This window comes from Rhinichthys klamathensis, unplaced genomic scaffold (assembly GCF_029890125.1).
Source record: "Rhinichthys klamathensis goyatoka isolate OS25496 unplaced genomic scaffold, OSU_Roscu_1.1 h1tg000319l_1, whole genome shotgun sequence".
Lineage (NCBI taxonomy): Eukaryota > Metazoa > Chordata > Actinopteri > Cypriniformes > Leuciscidae > Rhinichthys > Rhinichthys klamathensis.
Genome location: NW_026606835.1, coordinates 535,290 through 552,895, shown reverse-complemented (window position 1 = coordinate 552,895; position 17,606 = coordinate 535,290). Strand labels below are relative to the sequence as shown.

Below are 17,606 nucleotides of genomic sequence, written 5' to 3'. Positions count from 1 at the left end.
CAGTTTTTGAATAACTTTTGCATATTTTATAACACCATTTGAATTAATCTACAATTACTTAAACGGTGTGCATCCATTCATTGCATGAGATCCAATTCCCCTCAAGCATTTCATCACAGTACAATAACCCAAAAACAATAGAAGGACCATGCTCACTCGACTTGCACAGAAAAGCTATTCAAATTAATATGGGATATAATAATAGACTTTATTTGATTATATACACATATATATATATATATACCATAGCATTCAATGTAATAAAACTCAATTCACAACATAAATAATTTTGACACAGAAAATGAAAAAGGCCCATCAACAAAAAGCTGAACCATCTTATCACTGAGAAACAAACCAAAGGAACCTTGGTGCTACACTGCAACAATACTGAGGTTTCAAACTGACTCAATCATGAGTTCCCTGAGATCTGCTCTTCCACTGTCTATTATCTGCTCTTCGAAGTTCAGACCAAAAAATTAAGTAACATTTTTATATGTAAATGAGATGAACACAATGAGAACACAAGTGTAAACAGTTAAAAAAAAAATTTGCAAGATGTCCCAAAAAGTTTAGACAAGATACGAACTATGAAAATCATTCCTTATATGAGAGAACTTGTACAGTAAATACAGGCAGTCTGAGCAGGTGGCGTAGTCAAGTAAGGCTCTTTCTCAGAGACGGGAAGCATGTGCTGAATGCTAAATGAGGATAGCAACTGGTCTCTGGGGAGGAGAGGAGGATACAGGCAGCATTAACACAATCAGCTGGTCTTAAATGGAATATTATACACAGGAGCATCCAAACTAAATATGAGATTTTTGCTCACCAATATCAAGGCATACATTCTTTGGCTTTTTTGTCAGTTGAATTCTTCATCAATAGTGTCATCCACACTTCCAGAAATTGAGGCAACTTCTGAAAGATGAAAAAGGGGAGACCATGAAACAGGACAAAACTATAAGATACATCAAAGAAAGGCCACAAAACAGAAATAAAACTTAAAGGTGCTGGAAGCTTTTTTTTTTTAAGGCAGTTTGACCTGTAATGGGCAAAAAAAAAATAGCCTTTACATTGTAACTGCCATTGAGATGAATAGGATTTCATGGAAAGCTGCTGCTAATAATAATAATAATGTTGTAATTGTTAACTAAAACTGCTTTAAATGTTGCCTTTTTAACTAGGTGAAAAGGTAAGTTGAAGTACTACTGAGCCCCTAAAGCAGGGCTGCCCAATCCTGAACCTGCAGAGTTCAGATCCAACACCTGAATGTAATTATCCAGTGCTCATAAATATCTTAATTAGCTGATTCAGTTGTTTGATCAGGGTTGGAGCTGAACTTTGCAGGGGTGCGTTTCCCGAAAGCATCGTTAGCAAACTATGGTCGCAATTTGGTCGCAATTTCCATTGAACTCTATTGGTAACGACGGAACTTGCGACCATAGTTGGCTAACGATGCTTTCGGGAAACGCATCCCAGGATGGTAGATCTCCAGAAACAGGACTAAATCCACTCTGCCCTAAAGAGACATGGTGATGGAAAAAATATACATCAATGCTTTTGCAATCTCTTGCAAATGTTTTGCGTTCCACCGAGAAATTTTGTGTTTCCTTGCAAAATGTTTGCGTTCCTCTGAGAAACCTTCGCTCCAAAATTTTGATATTTTAGTACCTTCAAGTACTAAAACTAAATTAAATAAACTTATAAAAAACGAAACGAATAAAAAAAATGACAAGCTTATAAGTAATAGTAGAAATAGTAAGAAGAAAAAGCGAAAATAAAAGTGGAAATCAGAGGGGAGTAAACTATAAATCAAAAAAAAAAAAAAAGACTACAGATATTTTGTTTTTAAAAGTGAATGTGTGGTGCTTGCCTATTTTCAAATGTTAAAAGTTTCTAGAATCTTCAGGCATAATTACAGATGTCCTTGGCTTACAGCACCTTTAATACTTTGAGGTGTGGGTTCTGAAAACGCTTCACCTTAAACAGCACCACTGATTAAAAAAAGTATGTGCCTCTCCCATTAAAGCCCAAACCCATGTGCAGTGTAAATCAAGCCTCACAGTTGTGCGGTGTCATATGTGACCGATCACGGAAACTAGGGACACAAGTCGGTTCTTCGGCATTTTGAGTTATTCATAGATTCTGAAAGTGTAGTCTCCAAGCTTTCCAACGATGTGTAACACGTGGAAATCTGATAATATTTGGAGAAGTTGTGGCCATTTGAAGGTAGGAACTCAAAAAAGGTAAAATGGGAGAAAACGGCCTCAAAAGATTGTGCATTCTCACCTCTCTCTCCTGCTGGGAGTGACAATAGGGCTCATTTACATCTCATTTAGATAAGCCATACCCCCTGTAAAGCTCCCCCTGTGCTTTACAGCTTTTTTTTCTTTCCTGAGCTAGCTAATAACAATAGGTAGGTATGGGAAGGTCTAAACAGACTAAACATGAGATAACATGTACGTGTTCTTAGAATTAAAACAAAACGACAAACTTTAATGTTTAATGCAAACTCACCCCCAGGACCGGCGAATGCACTTCTGCCGCTCTAGGCGAAAAACAATTGTGCTGCCCCTCTATTTGCAACGTTTACCAGCAACAACACACAAAGACCAATATGCCATATACATATAACGCAAAACCAGCAACAACACACAAAGACCAATAAGCCATAGGCCTACATATAACGCAAATAGTGCGCAACGCGCGTGTGCCCAAAATGTCAACAATATTAAAGTTTATGCAGGAGGTAAATGCCTGCTGGCATTTTTCTTTAAGCAGTCATGACAGGAATTTTCCAAATAATCATATTTCCTCCTCAGATTACTGTTGCAAATCTCTTTACACCACTTTCTTATGTGCGTATACACACACAAATGAAATGTCCGCAAGCACATTATATCATCAGCAGGTTCAGCATCTTAAATAACGACTAGAGAGCAAATGAAGCTTAACTTACGTTTCAGAAACGCGCACGGCAGGCCTTCATCGCAGCAAAGGTCTTAACTGCATCCTCTATTTCGATTCTCTGTGCCAGTTCATGTTCTATGGAGATTGTTGCCAGTCCATTAAGTCTGTTCCCTGTTCACAAAACGTTCCCCATTCAAAGCAATCGGGACATCACATATGAAACAGTTAGCCACCGCTGTCAGCGAGCCGAGCCGCCGTATTCAAGCACCGAGGGCGCGCGCGCCGCGCCCATACCTCCGGTTCAGTTTCCCGAGCCCACAAAGTGCGGCGAAAACATTTTCGGTGTAACTGCCACGCTTCAGCTCGTCTGCGACAATCTTTGCGGCGTCCATCTTCATTGAATTTTGATATCAGATAGAGCCGGCCAGAGCGCTGCATATTAAGTAGCCACGCTGTTGGGGGGCGGGGGCAAAAGCGCCGGCGGCTATTCAGTATGGAAATACACACAGACAATGACACGCCCCTACTGCATGCTAGAATCTCCGAAAAACAAGCCGATTTCAACCTCAAAATGTACGCTTTTAAATATACCAATACTGTTATCTCAAACATGTAGAGGCTTCTTCATGATCTCAACTAACAGATTCTGCAAAAAAGCGGAAATCACCAATTTTGGAAAAAAACGCTTCTTTCTCATTTTGCTCGCAAGTTGTGCTGCCGACTTGTGTCCCTGGTTTCCGTGACGGGTCACATATTGTGGGCATATTCAGTGTAGTACGGTGTATTAAAGCCCTTAATTGAAAACCAGTCACATCCCATAGAGATCCAACATGCTCCAGTGTCGCTAAGTTAAGTATAAAATCTACACCTCTTGTTGAATTGTCTTCACCACTGTTGCCCTGTTCAGTTTTGAAACACATGTTCTTTGGTTCCTGAAGGTCATGTTTACTTCCTCTTTCTCCAGTTACACTTCCAGCTTCATTATGTAGGGTTTCATCATTCAAGCTTGGCGTCTGGCGTTTCACATCACTTTTTAACAGGTTTTGTTCATCTAAATTTCCTTCCGTAAATGACTCGCGTTTAGGCTCTTCAGAAGTGCTAATTAAAACACTTCCATGGCTGTTACTGTCACTCAGAGTGATAACCTCTGGAGTCGGGTGTGGACGAGTCAGATTAGCTGGACTGAGTCCCACTTCAGCGTCTTCAACACTCCTGGATGAATCTGAACTCAGTTCAATCACAGAGACAGAAGAAGCAGTTGTCTCGTCACAAGATTCTGTCAAATACGAAGATGATCCAGTGGACGACTGAGGCATGGTGGTGCTGAGAGACACTTTGGACGAGTCCCCAGAGGAAGTAAGATAATACCACACTCCTCTGATGCTGTCACTGCTCTCTGTATTTTCACTGTAACTGTCCACTGTACAAGATGAGCCTGTCTCTTCTGATGCAGTAGATGTCATCTTCTCCTTCTTGCCGTAACAATGCATGCCAAGGAAAACGTCATCACTAAGAGTGAAGGAATCCAGCGCTGAGGTCACAGCCTCCACACAGGAAGGAGATGTGGATGAGATTTCCTGAACTGACAGCACATGTAATGGTGACACTGGGGTTAAGTTGTTGGACTGGATTGGAGGGTCTAGCGCGGATGAAGACGACTCAAGTATCTGGCTGACTATTTCACTCAGGTTCTGAGATGGAGTGGAGTGGATCAGGGAAGAGGAAGACATAAGTCCAAAACTCGGGCTCTGGTCCACGTCAGCTCGCTCCACCTCCAAAGAGCTTGTGAGACATGAAGACCATTCCAGCTCCTTGCTTGCCCATGGATATGCTGAACCTTCACACACGCCAGCCCAATGACTGGTTAAACACTGCTGAACTGAAATGCACTACTGTTCAATAGTATGGGGTCAGTAAAAATTTGTAACATCTTGAAAGAAGTCTCTTATGCTCACTAAGGCTGTATTTATCTGATCAAAAATACAGTAAAAAAACATATTGTGAAATATTACAATTTAAAAGAATTGTTTTCTAATTTAATATATTTAGAAATGAAATTTATTCCTGTGATGGCAAAGCTGAAATTTCAGCATCATTACTCCAGTCTACAGTGTCATATGATCATTCAGAAATCATAAAAATATGCTGATTTGGTGCTCAAGAAAAATGTAATATCAATATTTTTGTGGAAACCGGGATACATTTTTTCAGGATTCACTAGTGAACAGAAAGTTAAAAAGAACAGCATTTGAAATCGAAAACTTTTGTAAAATTATAAATGTCTTACTTTCAATCAATACTTTAAAAAAAAAAAAAAAAAAAAAAAAAAAAAAACACTTACTGACCCCAAACGTTTGAGTGGTTGTCTATGTGGAGGAATACAAGCATGTACTGACGCATCCAGAATTCAAAGACAAGTTTAAAAGGTTATAAATTGCATGAAAAAGGAAGATGCACATGAAAGTTGAAGCGTCTCATTCCATTTCTCCACAAAGCTGAAAGAAAACGTACCTGACAAACTGATGCAGGACATACTGAATTCAGAGGTCACTCCAGTCATGTCATCCTGTGAAAATCCAAACAGAGATTCTCTTATTGCGGCTTCTACCCGCAATACACTATATAACACAATCCATATATCTTACCAGCATCTTCTGCAGTGATCTGGACTCATCCCAGTCTCCCCTCAGCCCAACCCCTTCATCCTCGCAGCTTACAGCATGACCGAGACTAATCAACTCCTTCCCGAGATCCACAGCCTGAGACAGAGGAGATAAATCCACCGCACCGGAGGATTTAAAAATCACAAGTTCAATTACAATTTCACAAAGTATTTTGTGAATACCATTACAATTTCAGAGGATAATCTGAGTGATGCCTGTCCATGTAAAACTTGCCACCGCAATGTCAGTATTTGTCAGGGTGATTTGGATGAGTGCCACAGACTGTAGGAGGATAAGTGGATGCTACGGCATTGCTAGGTGATAGTAATTCTACTAAAGTGCAAATGAATGTGTGGATTAAGTAGGTTTCAGGACAATGTTGTTAACGTTAATTAAAATTAATACAAATATTTTATTGAAATTGTGTAAAAAAAAAACTAATAAAATGACAAAAACATAAAATGACTAAAATGAAAACATAAAATCCAATTCAAAATATTAATAAAATTATTAAAAACGTAACAAAAATAGTAATATAGTACATAATACATTTTTTTTAATATGTAATATACTAAAAAATACTGCTTCAGAAGAGGCAACCCATGAGTTCCACATTAAATTACTATAGCATGGAGCTATGCTTGCAACGCCAAGGTCATTGGTTGGTACCGAGAATGCACTAACATAACATCTATACCTTTAACTAGCTTTGGATAAAAGCGTTAGCCAAATGCAATAATTTAAATTTAAAGCTGCAGTCCGCAGTTTATCCTCTGTCGCCATCTCTGTTCGAAATCTGCAATTGCAGTCATTCGTGGAATTATCAACTTTACGTGAGTTGTACTTCGACACCCTCGACACGGCACAGCGCGGATGAACACAATGTTTGAGGAGACTGTGAGGCTGTCAGTCACCGCCGGGTGTGGATACTGGCATTCAGAATCACAGATTATTCTTTTTGGAAGTATGACCAACATAAGAATTTTCACCGGAAAATGTCATCTGAACAAGTAAGTAACATCCACTTTTGTTCTGGTTCTGACATTGCAGTAAATCGCGCTGATTAAATCTAACAATCGCTTATAATTTATCATATCACGCAAAACCGTGCAAATTATACTTCAAATTGTTAACTTAACAACGAAGTCTTTTGCATTTTATAGCGGGTGAATCTGTTGTCACTGGTGATTGTCGTTTGAACCTTTCTGGATCCTCCATCAAATTGATAAGTTTAATTATATCAAGTGCTGTGAGAAAAGGCTGTAAATCTCCACCTCCAACATCCTCACACGCAATATAGCTTATACTAGCCGAGACTCCTTCGTTATGTGTACAGATGTGACGTAATGACGCAAAGACATGCTTGAATCTCCCGCGGAAATCCACCAGTACCACTGGAGTTAAAAACATTATTACAAGCTTACCGTTTTGAATCGAGCTAAGGCAAGCAGATAGTTTTGAACACTGGCTGGTTATGTATTTTCTCAATTATGTATTTTGGGTCATTTGTAACCCCAAAAAAGCTACGGACTGCAGCTTTAATATGCTATTATATAAAATATTCCAGTTTGAGGAGCCAGAATATATAATACGATGACAAAATTCTGTCAAAAGGGCAGGCTTTATTGTTTGACATCAAACAGATTCAGTAAAGCGAGTTGTGATTAGGGGTGTAAATTGGACAGTTCATCACGATATGATATCGATTCTCTCCGCCAGCAATACGATATTTGCCGATACCTCAAAAAAGTTCTGCGATACGATTACGATTCGATTCAGGGCTATATTGAATTACTTGTCGATATTTAAATATTATGTGCCAAGTTTACACAACCAGTTACATTTTTAATAACTCACAAATGCAACCAAAATATATAACATGAACGTTTAATTGAACTCTTTGAAAATTGCACACCCTCTCCCATTTGGGACATTTACAATTGAAGAGTTAATTTGCAAAAACTCTGTTCTTGTTAATTTTCATAAATAATGATTTTTTTTTAATTGAGCATTCCAAGTATCAATCAAACTGCAGCTGGGTTGTTTATTGATTAAGTAATAACTCAAAAAATACAGGTAACATACAAAATTAAAGTTCATTGAAAGTAAGTTTTTTATACATTAAAAGTTTGTTTCAGAGTTAAACAAAACCAAGTAATTGCTATGATATAATAAAACAAAGATTAACTTAAATCTTTGTAACGTTAATCTCCTCAGCTGACATAGACGCCTGAGTCCTGGCAAACTTTGTTGTTGTGATTACATGCAATACAGGGAGCTTTTCCCTCACCACTAACGTGCTGCTTTAGCAAGGTTCAATGAAAGAGTTTCAGCTTTTATTTTCCTTTTACGCCCCGAAGAAGATATCACAGGTTCATCAAGTTCATTGAAATTATCCATCCTCGAGCACTTTTAGTCAGCTTTGACAAAACTCTCAGCTAGCGCGTCTTTTCGAAGTGACTAGCAGCCTTGTCACCTGACCTGAATACTGCCCGCTGATTCGCTAATACGGACTTATCGGGTTGTGCTCACCAACAAGGGTGCTTGTCGGTTTCTGCTGTAAAACATGAACTCACGATGCCTTGACAGTGGACAATACCGGCTTTTGTGACAAAACGTGTTTAGGGTTCAGTCAATCTTGTCAGGTGTCTATTTAAGCTGAGGAGATTAATGTTACAAAGACACACCGGCAGACAGCATGGTGAGTAAACGAAAATGCGCACTTTGGGCGGAAAAGCATAGACGGACATTACGTGAGGATGTGGAGAATGTCAAAATAAAGGTAACGTATATCGATATTTTACATGTGGCATCGATTCATCGTATCGTTAGAAGTTTGATCGATGCATCGATCCATATCGATGTATTGTTACACCCCTAGTTGTGATGTTAACCTCTAACCTTTCCCTGGCTGTTGTCATAGAGTTTCACACTGGGCCAGGACGAGATCTCAGAATGAGAATAGCTGTACAGTTTGGCCAGTAAAGGTTTCCATTCAGCACAGTATGTCATGCGTTCAAAGTCATCCAGGGCCGCCTCAGTCCAAACCTCTCCTGAAATAAAATAAAGATAGATAACATTTTGACTTTTGATGAAACTTATATTTCACTGATAAACACCTGAACATCACTTTTTACCTGCAGGACGAACCCCTGCAAGGCTGCACTCAATGGCTTGGAAGGGCAGGCTCAGGAAGTCACTTCTAAATACCACAGAATAATATATCATCAGTATGAGTATACATATCACTCTGTGCTTCTGCAGAAATGGGAAAATAATAAAAATCAAGAGCCAAAAAAGCATATAAGCTGATTCTGCACTCTCCATATCTCGCTTACAGTACCTCATGCTTCGTAAATGTTCCCGTGGAAGCTCCCCATTGTCCCCAAAGTCCACATAATACAAATCCACCTCGCCAGAGCCCAGAATTCCTAACACTCGAGCACGATTCCACGTGCCATGGTCCCTGTATAAAGCAGCCACTATGTCTCCAACAATAATGGTCTCCACTCTGTGCTCCTGTGGTAAGAGAAGTAATTATTCACTAATATTATAAAATAAATAATAATAATAAAGGAGAAGTAATTTACTAATTTATCATGGTCATGGAGCCCAAGTTAAGTGAGGTCAAGCAAACTCACTTGTAAGGTATCACTGTTGTAGAAATGGCTCATTTCGGCAGTCAGTTTATCCAGCTGTAGAGATCGGACCCCCAGGATCTGGATCCAAAAGTGTTGTGGATTCTCAGAGGCAGACACATACACCTCCAGATGCTCATCGGGCTGGAAGCTCAGATCTGGACTAGGAACTGGTAAGAAAAGATTAAATTAGTGATTTTACAGGAGTCTAAGGGGCCTCCTTAGGGGTTCACAAGATACAGATTTCAACTAAAAACGGAAAACATTTTATGCATTTTGGCTGTTCATTTACACATCAGCGTTTTGGCGGCCTGATAATGCAAGCTTTTTAAATTTGGATTTCAAAGTGAACGTTTTTTTTTTTAATTATACCGTTATCGTTTCCACGAAAAAAAAAAAAAAAAGTCAATTTGTAAAAACGTGCGTGTGTGTATATTTGTAAAAATATGAATTAACTTCAAATTACTTTCTTCATTTTCAAACATTAAGCTTTTATTTGATTCTTTGAATTTGATTCTCATTTTATTTTGATTAATCATTCAGCCCTTCCAGGGCAAATTTCTAAATATGTTCCTAAAGTAATGGTTCACCCAAAATGAAAGTTCTGTCATTTATTCATCTTCAAGTGAATAATGACTTACTTTCTTCTGTGGAACACAAATGGAGCCGTTGCATAGAATCTCATACAGGTTTGGAACGACATGAAAGTAAGTAAATTATGACAGAATTAAAAATTCTGCGATTCCTGTTATTTACTAGCCTTGTGAAAGTGGGTTTGGTTAATCTTACTTTCAAATTTGGAGATCTCCAAAGGCGATACTGGAGAGAGAATCTCCTCTGATTTAAGGGAGTTTTCAGCAGTATCAGTGCTGTCTGCAAAGCCGTTGACCGTAGCAGGCCCCTCTTGTTTAAGCTCAATCACTGGGGAAGGTAAATCTTTTCCATTAAGCTTTAATTCATTCTCTGGTCCTTGGGCCTTGTTAAATTGTTCAGTTTCCGGCGGTTTCCTCTTCTGACGCAGTGCAGAAGCTTGACTTATCCGCTTTCGTACGGTTTCATTCTCTATGACCTTCTCCATGATCATCTCCTGTGAGAAAAAACCATAACCAAAAACTACGTCTCACTCACTACATGTGTGCGTAAAATCAGCGTGTGAATGCAGAAAGCTATTTTTCAAAACCACGTGCATGCTAAAATCTCACCTTTGCACTTTGAATTTCCTTGCGTGTGCCGTTAATTGTGATCTTGCCCTTCTCCTCTAAGCCGTGTCCACGATCTTTGGAGCAGTTCACCCTGGCCCCTGAGGCTCTGTTTATGAACTTTAAGGTCTCACCACCACGACCTGGAGCAAATATTTCAAACATATTACGCAGGAGATTAAATGTTGACAGAATGATGCAAAGCACAAATGCTCTGGCACAACAACAGAGATACTTTTACTTAAAGTGCACACCAACCTATAATTCTTCCAAATGCCGTCTGAGGCACGTCTATAACCTCAGTGATGACCTCACAGTCGGTGGCCAGTTTCTCCAGCGCACACTGTGCCACCAGAATCTCCTCGGGTGAGCCCTGGATCAGAAAATTCACCATGCTCTGCTCTTCAGTGTTCGGCAGCACATTTATCTGGGCACCGGACTTCTGATTCACCTACACAAATGTGAGAGTTAAAGAATCACATAAAACAAATCATATACATTTTAACCAAATGAATTTATCGTTTCATAATTATTGAATTTTTTTTTAAATCATATTTTTATTTCACTGAGAAAAACTACTCAAGTGATTTCAATCCGAATTAGGATTTTGTTCATTTACAGGCTTGGAAATCACAATTATTATAAAACTTAATGTTGCATTTACATGCATTAAAGTAGACACTTTTATCCAAGGGAATTTAACGAGGAACAAAAGTAATTAATCACAGCGCCAAATATTCATAATATACACATATTACACTATTGTTCAAAAGTATGGGGTCAATACAATTTTTAAAAATAAATTAATACTTATTTAGCAAGGACGCATTAAATTGACTAAAAGTATGAATAAAATATATTTATAATGTTATATCATTATTTATAATGTTCTGTTTTGAACTTTATATTCATCAAAAAATCCTAAAAACATTATGGGTTTTCACAAAAAAATTAAGCAGCACAACTGTTTTCAACATTGATGACAATAATAAGAAATGTTTCTTGAGCAGCAACTCAGCATATTAGAATGATTTCTGAAGGATCATGTAACACTGAAGACTGGAGTAATGATGCTGTAAATTCAGCTTTGTCTCAATTTACAGTGCATAATATTATATTACACTATAATAAATTACAAAACTACTGTATTTTTAAAATAAATGCAGCCTTGGTGAGCATAAGAGACAAAAACACTAAAAAGTCTCAAACGCCCCAAACTTTTGAACAGTATATATTGTTTATCATGTATAGTTCCAGATCAGATAAAATCCAAGTGACATAAAAAAGAAAGAACACACACTCACTATGTCTAGAAAGGCGCTCTGATATCTTGCAATAGATCGGTACACGTTAAGGGGAACAGATATTCTGGACTCCTCTTTGCTTTGGCATTGCACTGCGGAATCAAACGATGGAATGAATATTATTAACACAATACTATCATGATCAAAATGATATTGTTTGGAATTTTAACAATCAATGAGTGAAAACTGATATCAGCACATGGCAAATGTTAGGAGCATGAAAAGAGCTTGCTAGAGTTCACAACTTACCACCGCTGCTTCGAATGTGACGGTAAACAAGGTAGCCCACCGTGGCCCCCACAGAGAGGCCGGCAGCCAAAGCGACTTTCTTCCCCGAGCTCAGGCTCTTCCACGGTCCATCTTGCACCGCGGCCATCACTTGGGTCGGACCGACCGGCGAACTCCACCTAGAGATACAGAACAAGCTGTAAGGTCCACGAAAAGACTTGAACTTTGGACCGCACCATGTACGTCTTTACATGGGCCTTCTCAGTAGCGCCATGCAACACAAATTAATTGTTAATGACAACTGCAAAGATGGGTCTTCTGGTTGCCTTTCAAACTTAGAAAAAAACTTATGAGCACTCATTTATGAGATTAGTTAGCCTCATTTTTGTTACCTAATTGGCTCAATAAGGAGAACAAAGATCACATTTCACAAACACTGAGACTTTAATGCCCCTATAATTGGGTTTTTGGACATTAAAGCATGTGGAAACTTTTTCTGGAATATATCAGATCTTTCAAACAAAGCATATTTAACAACACAGTCTTTTATTAAATTAGATTTTAAAGTTCAAGCACACAGCAGAAGCAGTGCATTGGACAAGGCTGTAATAACACACTTTGCCATCTTGTAGTAATGGCAAAATTCAAATCTCCCAAAACCAAAATAAACCTCTAATTAAATTTCATTTTCATGAGGTATTTCTGCAACAACTGCACCAGAAAAAGGATAAAGCCGAGCTTCGGCGCATTACTGAAGCATAAAGCAGTGGCCGACACACAGATGTCGCAGACGCACACAAGGAGCAACACCATGCAGAATGATTCTCACTGTGAAAACAGGGCAGTGGGGCTGTAGTTCAGAAACACACGAGGTTTAGGGACGTCCATGTCCATCTTGTTTGCCTCTGCCTCAGGAGGAACAGGCAAAAGAGTGAAATATGATTAAACACCAGCTGAATGATTCGTCCTGCCTCCTTACAGCATGACAGGAGCTCCTTACTTGGGGTACCTAATAAATGACCCTATTGGACCCTTTTCAGACTGTGATGACGTGTTGGCATTAAATGACAGAAAACCACTTAACAACGCTGTTGTTTTCTAATAAAACTAAACTGCTGAGGGAGTGACTGTAAATTTGACGTTATTCTCTCTTCTGACCAACGTAATAAATCGCTCTATATTTTTTCCCCTCTTTTGGAAAGTCATAGAAACACTGAGAACCTGGGAAATGTGAAAAGGGTCCATTAGCACACGGACCTAGAAGACCACGTTTTTATTTTATACTTGTTCAGAATGAGAGCAAATGCACATTGCTAATCATTCATTTACAATTTATTGAATGTTTAGTGAATGTTTGTTCTAATGAAATGATATTCAGTTCCAATCTTGCTGTTTGAGAAGCCCTCAAAATAAGCATTATTCCAGAATCTAGTTATTAATGTGATTTTTACAATTAAAAGATTAAATAATTATATGCATCCAGTGTGGTTGTCGTTAACTAAAACTTAAACTGTTCATTTAGAAATGTTACCTTAGCATTGGCAACTAACTTTAAAACGGCAAACGAAAACTAAAGAAAAAAGTAAAGCTCTTAGGCCTATATATAGCTATAAATTTAAAAATGGCAAATACTCAGAATTTCTACAACTTAAACTAAAATGAAAATATCAAAGAATTTGTATTATTTAAAATATTAATACTATATTAGTATATAAATAATACAAATGTAACACTGTATGCAATCTAATGTGATACATTTTCTTACTATTTAAAAGCAACATGCATTTGAAAAGAATCACATCTGAATGATTATCACAAAGATAGATGTGGTAGAACAAACCAAATTAATAAAAAGTATAGACAGCCATATTAAAGAAATACATTTTTAGACTAATTATAATCCATAAATATAACTTTTTGTCAAGTGGCCCCAAAATGAACAATTTTAAACCAATTTAATATCTGTAATATTGTATAAATTATATATTAATCAGATTATCTATAAGCAAATATATGTAAAACTCAGATTTGGGTGGGGGTCAGGGTGTAGATGGAGGTCAAACTAGACTTTATTTGCATGTAGGTCTGATTCACCTCACTAGGGGTTTAGCATGTGCAAAAACAAACAAGCCATTCTCGTGCATCAGTTACATCGGCCTTTGCCGTTTTCTTTTGCCCAGTGGAGCTGTAATTTGTATCACTGCATTGTTATCAAATATTTGCATATAAAAACAGCACCTGTTGAGCATCATGCACGTGAATATGCGTGTGGAATTGTTAATGCAGCGCGTGTTAGCATGTGATGGATGTCATGTCACACGGGTGCGGTGTATTTCTCGCCTCTTACAACAATATATCCGTTCGTTGTATAGCCGTACAGGTATTAAAAAAAATGTATATGTCTGACAAAGGTTTGTTTGGCTGGATCATGCCTTTGCAACATATAACAGGTCGTGTGGATTTTCAACAGGACATCTTCACAAGAAGGCTAATGCATTAAACACCAGAACCAGAAAAAGCACTAAAACATACATTCCGACATATTTACCTCTAAAAACGGTATAAACTGTGAGGAAATCCTCGTAGCGAGTCCTTCAAATGATCTTATGACACCCGTCAGCGTGCTGCTGATCCACCGGCGCTGCCGTGCTTCATTCTGTAGTACGCAGAACGCACAGTTAACCTTTCAGCAATGATTGGCCACCATCCCGCCTGTCAACCACTTCATCCAATCACCACCTATGATGTTGCGGCACCTATTTAGTGTGGGAAACGCCCTCTACTGGACGATTATAGTAACACACACAGTGGGCGCAATACTTTGCCTACAAACTTGACGGTTGAAAGGCGTAGTTTATTCAGTCCAGTTAATTAATGTAAATTTTTCTTGTTTATTAAATGGAATAATAAATCAAAATCAAAATTGAATGGTAAAATTCTGAATACTGAAAGTGTTTTTGCACGGTTTATAGACCAATATTCAATTAATGTCCAACCTTTTCAGTCAATATTTCATTGCAAACTACTTTCCCAGTTGTTCTAGTAACAGAATAAGGACTATAAAAAAGAATAAAACTCTGCTCTCACAAAGAGTAATGTCTTGCTAAAATAATTCAGAGCTAAGCATAAACATAGCTGCTATGGTACTCTTCAGTTTATAGGAGACATTCTGAAATGTAATTAAGCGCATTCATTTAACCACCATCTCTTCACATTTTGCATTATGTAAAAACAGAGATGTTGGCAGAAGTGGGCAGTGGATAATCGGGACAGTCAAATATTACAATTTCACAAGTGACATGTTTTATTAAACGGCAAAAATATTGAATCAAAAATTAAACAGCACACATTTGTTTTAAAAAGAACATACTTTATTAACATAACATTGGTTCACAAATAATCTGCAGGGAAGGGGAGAAATCAATGTTAAAGACATCTTAAAAAAATACAAACTGTACAACATTTATAAATCTTATGAACATTCATAAATAGCAAATATATCTGTATGTTGAGTCAATCAATGTAGTTTGTAGCCCAGACATGTATTTTGAAGAGAGGTTCTGATTCACACTCCTGGCTTAAAGATTACAGCCTTTCTGACTGATGGAAAAGCATCAGCAACATTTTAATACATGCATGACTGAGTCAACATATTCAATATTCAGCAGATGAGTAGAGAAATCAAGAAACCCTTGCATTCTAATGGTATTTATCATGCATACATCAGGAAATAAGTGAAAAGAGAACATTTCAAAAACAATTACAAAAAAGCTAACTGTACAAAAACGCTGCTCACAAACTCATATCCCAAAACTTTTTTTCCTGTTACCACAACAGTTTGTACATAACAGATCAGTGCTTCCTGAAACTAATTTCTCTCTATGGTGATATGTTTTTAAAAATTCTTAATTGTTCATATTGTTATACCACTAAATCAGCACCAATTCAGAGCCTCTGGACTTCTTTTTTATTTAAGTTTCTAAGTTACACAGTCGTGGTGCTGAGCAGCCTTGTGGCGTAAACATCAAACCACAGCAAGAATTATGTAACCTCTAAACACATCATAAGACCTGGTGAATGAGCAAGAAAGCATGTAACAAGCATTGCAAAAATGCACTACGTACTCTTATGAATATTCAGTGTCTATGACAATCTCTAGATGTGTTATGGAAAAGGCGGTTAGGTTGCAATCATTTGCTGTTAAGATGTACAGACATATGTAATAATTTTAAAATAAATACAACATTAGATTAGAGGTTACAGTATGTATCTGTGATTTAACAGCAACACAGGAACAAAAAGGATATTAAGTTAAGACATCTTTCGGTTCATTACGTAGAAAAGGGGATAGACTGTGGCTCACAGGAAAGGCAGCTTCTACAGAAAATACTGAGTTTTGACTTTAGGTTCTAAACGTCCCATAATGATACCTGTACACATCAGTCATTTTAAATATGCCACTTACACAGGATTAGCAGCAACTTAAAGGGACAGTTCACCTAACAATTCAAATTCAGGTCAATTAAAAAATAAATGAAAATCGATTATTCACCATCATGTCAATTCAAACATGAATGATTTTCTTTCTTCCGTGGAACATAAAAGGTGATATAGTATATTAAAAATGTCTCTGAATTTTTTTCCATCCTTACAACAAAAGTCAATGGTATTTAAAAGCAGTTTTGAATACCACTGACCTTCAATGTATGGATAAAAAGGGTTGACATTCTACAAAACATTTTACATTACGGAGAATAATTAAAGTCAAACAAGTTGACATGACATGACATGAAGGTGCATAAATGATGAGTGTTTTCATTTTGGGTGAACTACCCATTTAAATTCTCCATTTGATGAGTCTACGGTAAGTCAGAGGTTTCAGGTTATATGCTGGAGAATTGCACTAGTATTGGAAAAAAAATGAATGCTGGTAATTTGGAGATTAGCTGGTCACTGTCAGAAAATACACTTGCATGTATCGTTTAAATATGTACATCTGGTGATGACACTGTAAGTGAGCCCCTTATACTCCATAGCTGCAGCCCAACTGGATCAATTAGAATAATAAAACTTCATGAAGTTGCCTAGAATTATTTATAGTGAGGCAATCAGATAGAGGTAGAACACAATAAAAATTGAATATCCCTCTTTACCAGTAAACACAGAATTCTCTGGACAAAATAATAACAAAAAATTTAAATGTTTAAATTAAAATGAGCCTGACCCCATCCAGAGTTAGATATATTCTTTACAGAACATCAGAAATAATTATCTTGAAAAAGAGATTTTGTCATCTGGCATGCAAATGTATCCCAAAATATTCAGTGCATTCTGGCTTACAATCACATATGTAAAAACATTTAAAATGTCTCTGTAGACAGGATGAGAACAATTCGAGTTGGAACATTCTTCCTTCAGCTGGAAAGCTTTTGCTTTGCCTGATTAAAAGCCTTTGTGTTTTGATTGAACTTATGAACTTAAAGTAAAAATAGTTTAATAGAAGACTAAAAAAAGCATTTCATCTGATTTTGATTTGTAAAAACAAAACAAAATTCAAGCCTGACTGATTTTAGGTAAGCAAGAAAAATAGTTTGCACACAGTCTCACATTGACTGGCTGCATTTGATTTTGGAAGCAAAGCTTCTCAGCTAAATTGCTCTGGCAGAT

General features: G+C 37.4%; 1 protein-coding gene across 6 annotated transcripts; it reads right to left on the bottom strand.

The window, feature by feature from the left end:
- Positions 1 to 189: 189 nt before the first annotated feature.
- tdrkh (tudor and KH domain containing) lies at positions 190 to 14,593 on the bottom strand. 6 transcript variants are annotated; one of them, XM_056271407.1, is made up of 17 exons: positions 14,488 to 14,593; positions 13,080 to 13,160; positions 12,769 to 12,844; positions 11,961 to 12,118; positions 11,712 to 11,803; positions 10,666 to 10,858; positions 10,411 to 10,550; positions 9,998 to 10,295; positions 9,212 to 9,378; positions 8,914 to 9,089; positions 8,708 to 8,772; positions 8,472 to 8,623; positions 5,553 to 5,666; positions 5,419 to 5,473; positions 3,776 to 4,744; positions 827 to 915; positions 190 to 722 (listed from the first exon to the last, which is right to left on the bottom strand). In XM_056271407.1, exons 3-16 carry the CDS (start codon positions 12,831 to 12,833, stop codon positions 860 to 862), a joined length of 2,700 nt encoding a protein of 899 aa, XP_056127382.1. In that variant the 5' UTR covers positions 12,834 to 12,844; positions 13,080 to 13,160; positions 14,488 to 14,593; the 3' UTR covers positions 190 to 722; positions 827 to 859. The 6 variants fall into 6 exon arrangements, with proteins under 6 accessions (XP_056127382.1, XP_056127385.1, XP_056127381.1 ...); XM_056271410.1 differs by lacking the exon at positions 12,769 to 12,844; XM_056271406.1 differs by lacking the exon at positions 13,080 to 13,160 and having other exon boundaries at positions 12,769 to 12,848; positions 14,488 to 14,587.
- Between the last annotated feature and the right edge of the window lie 3,013 nt (positions 14,594 to 17,606).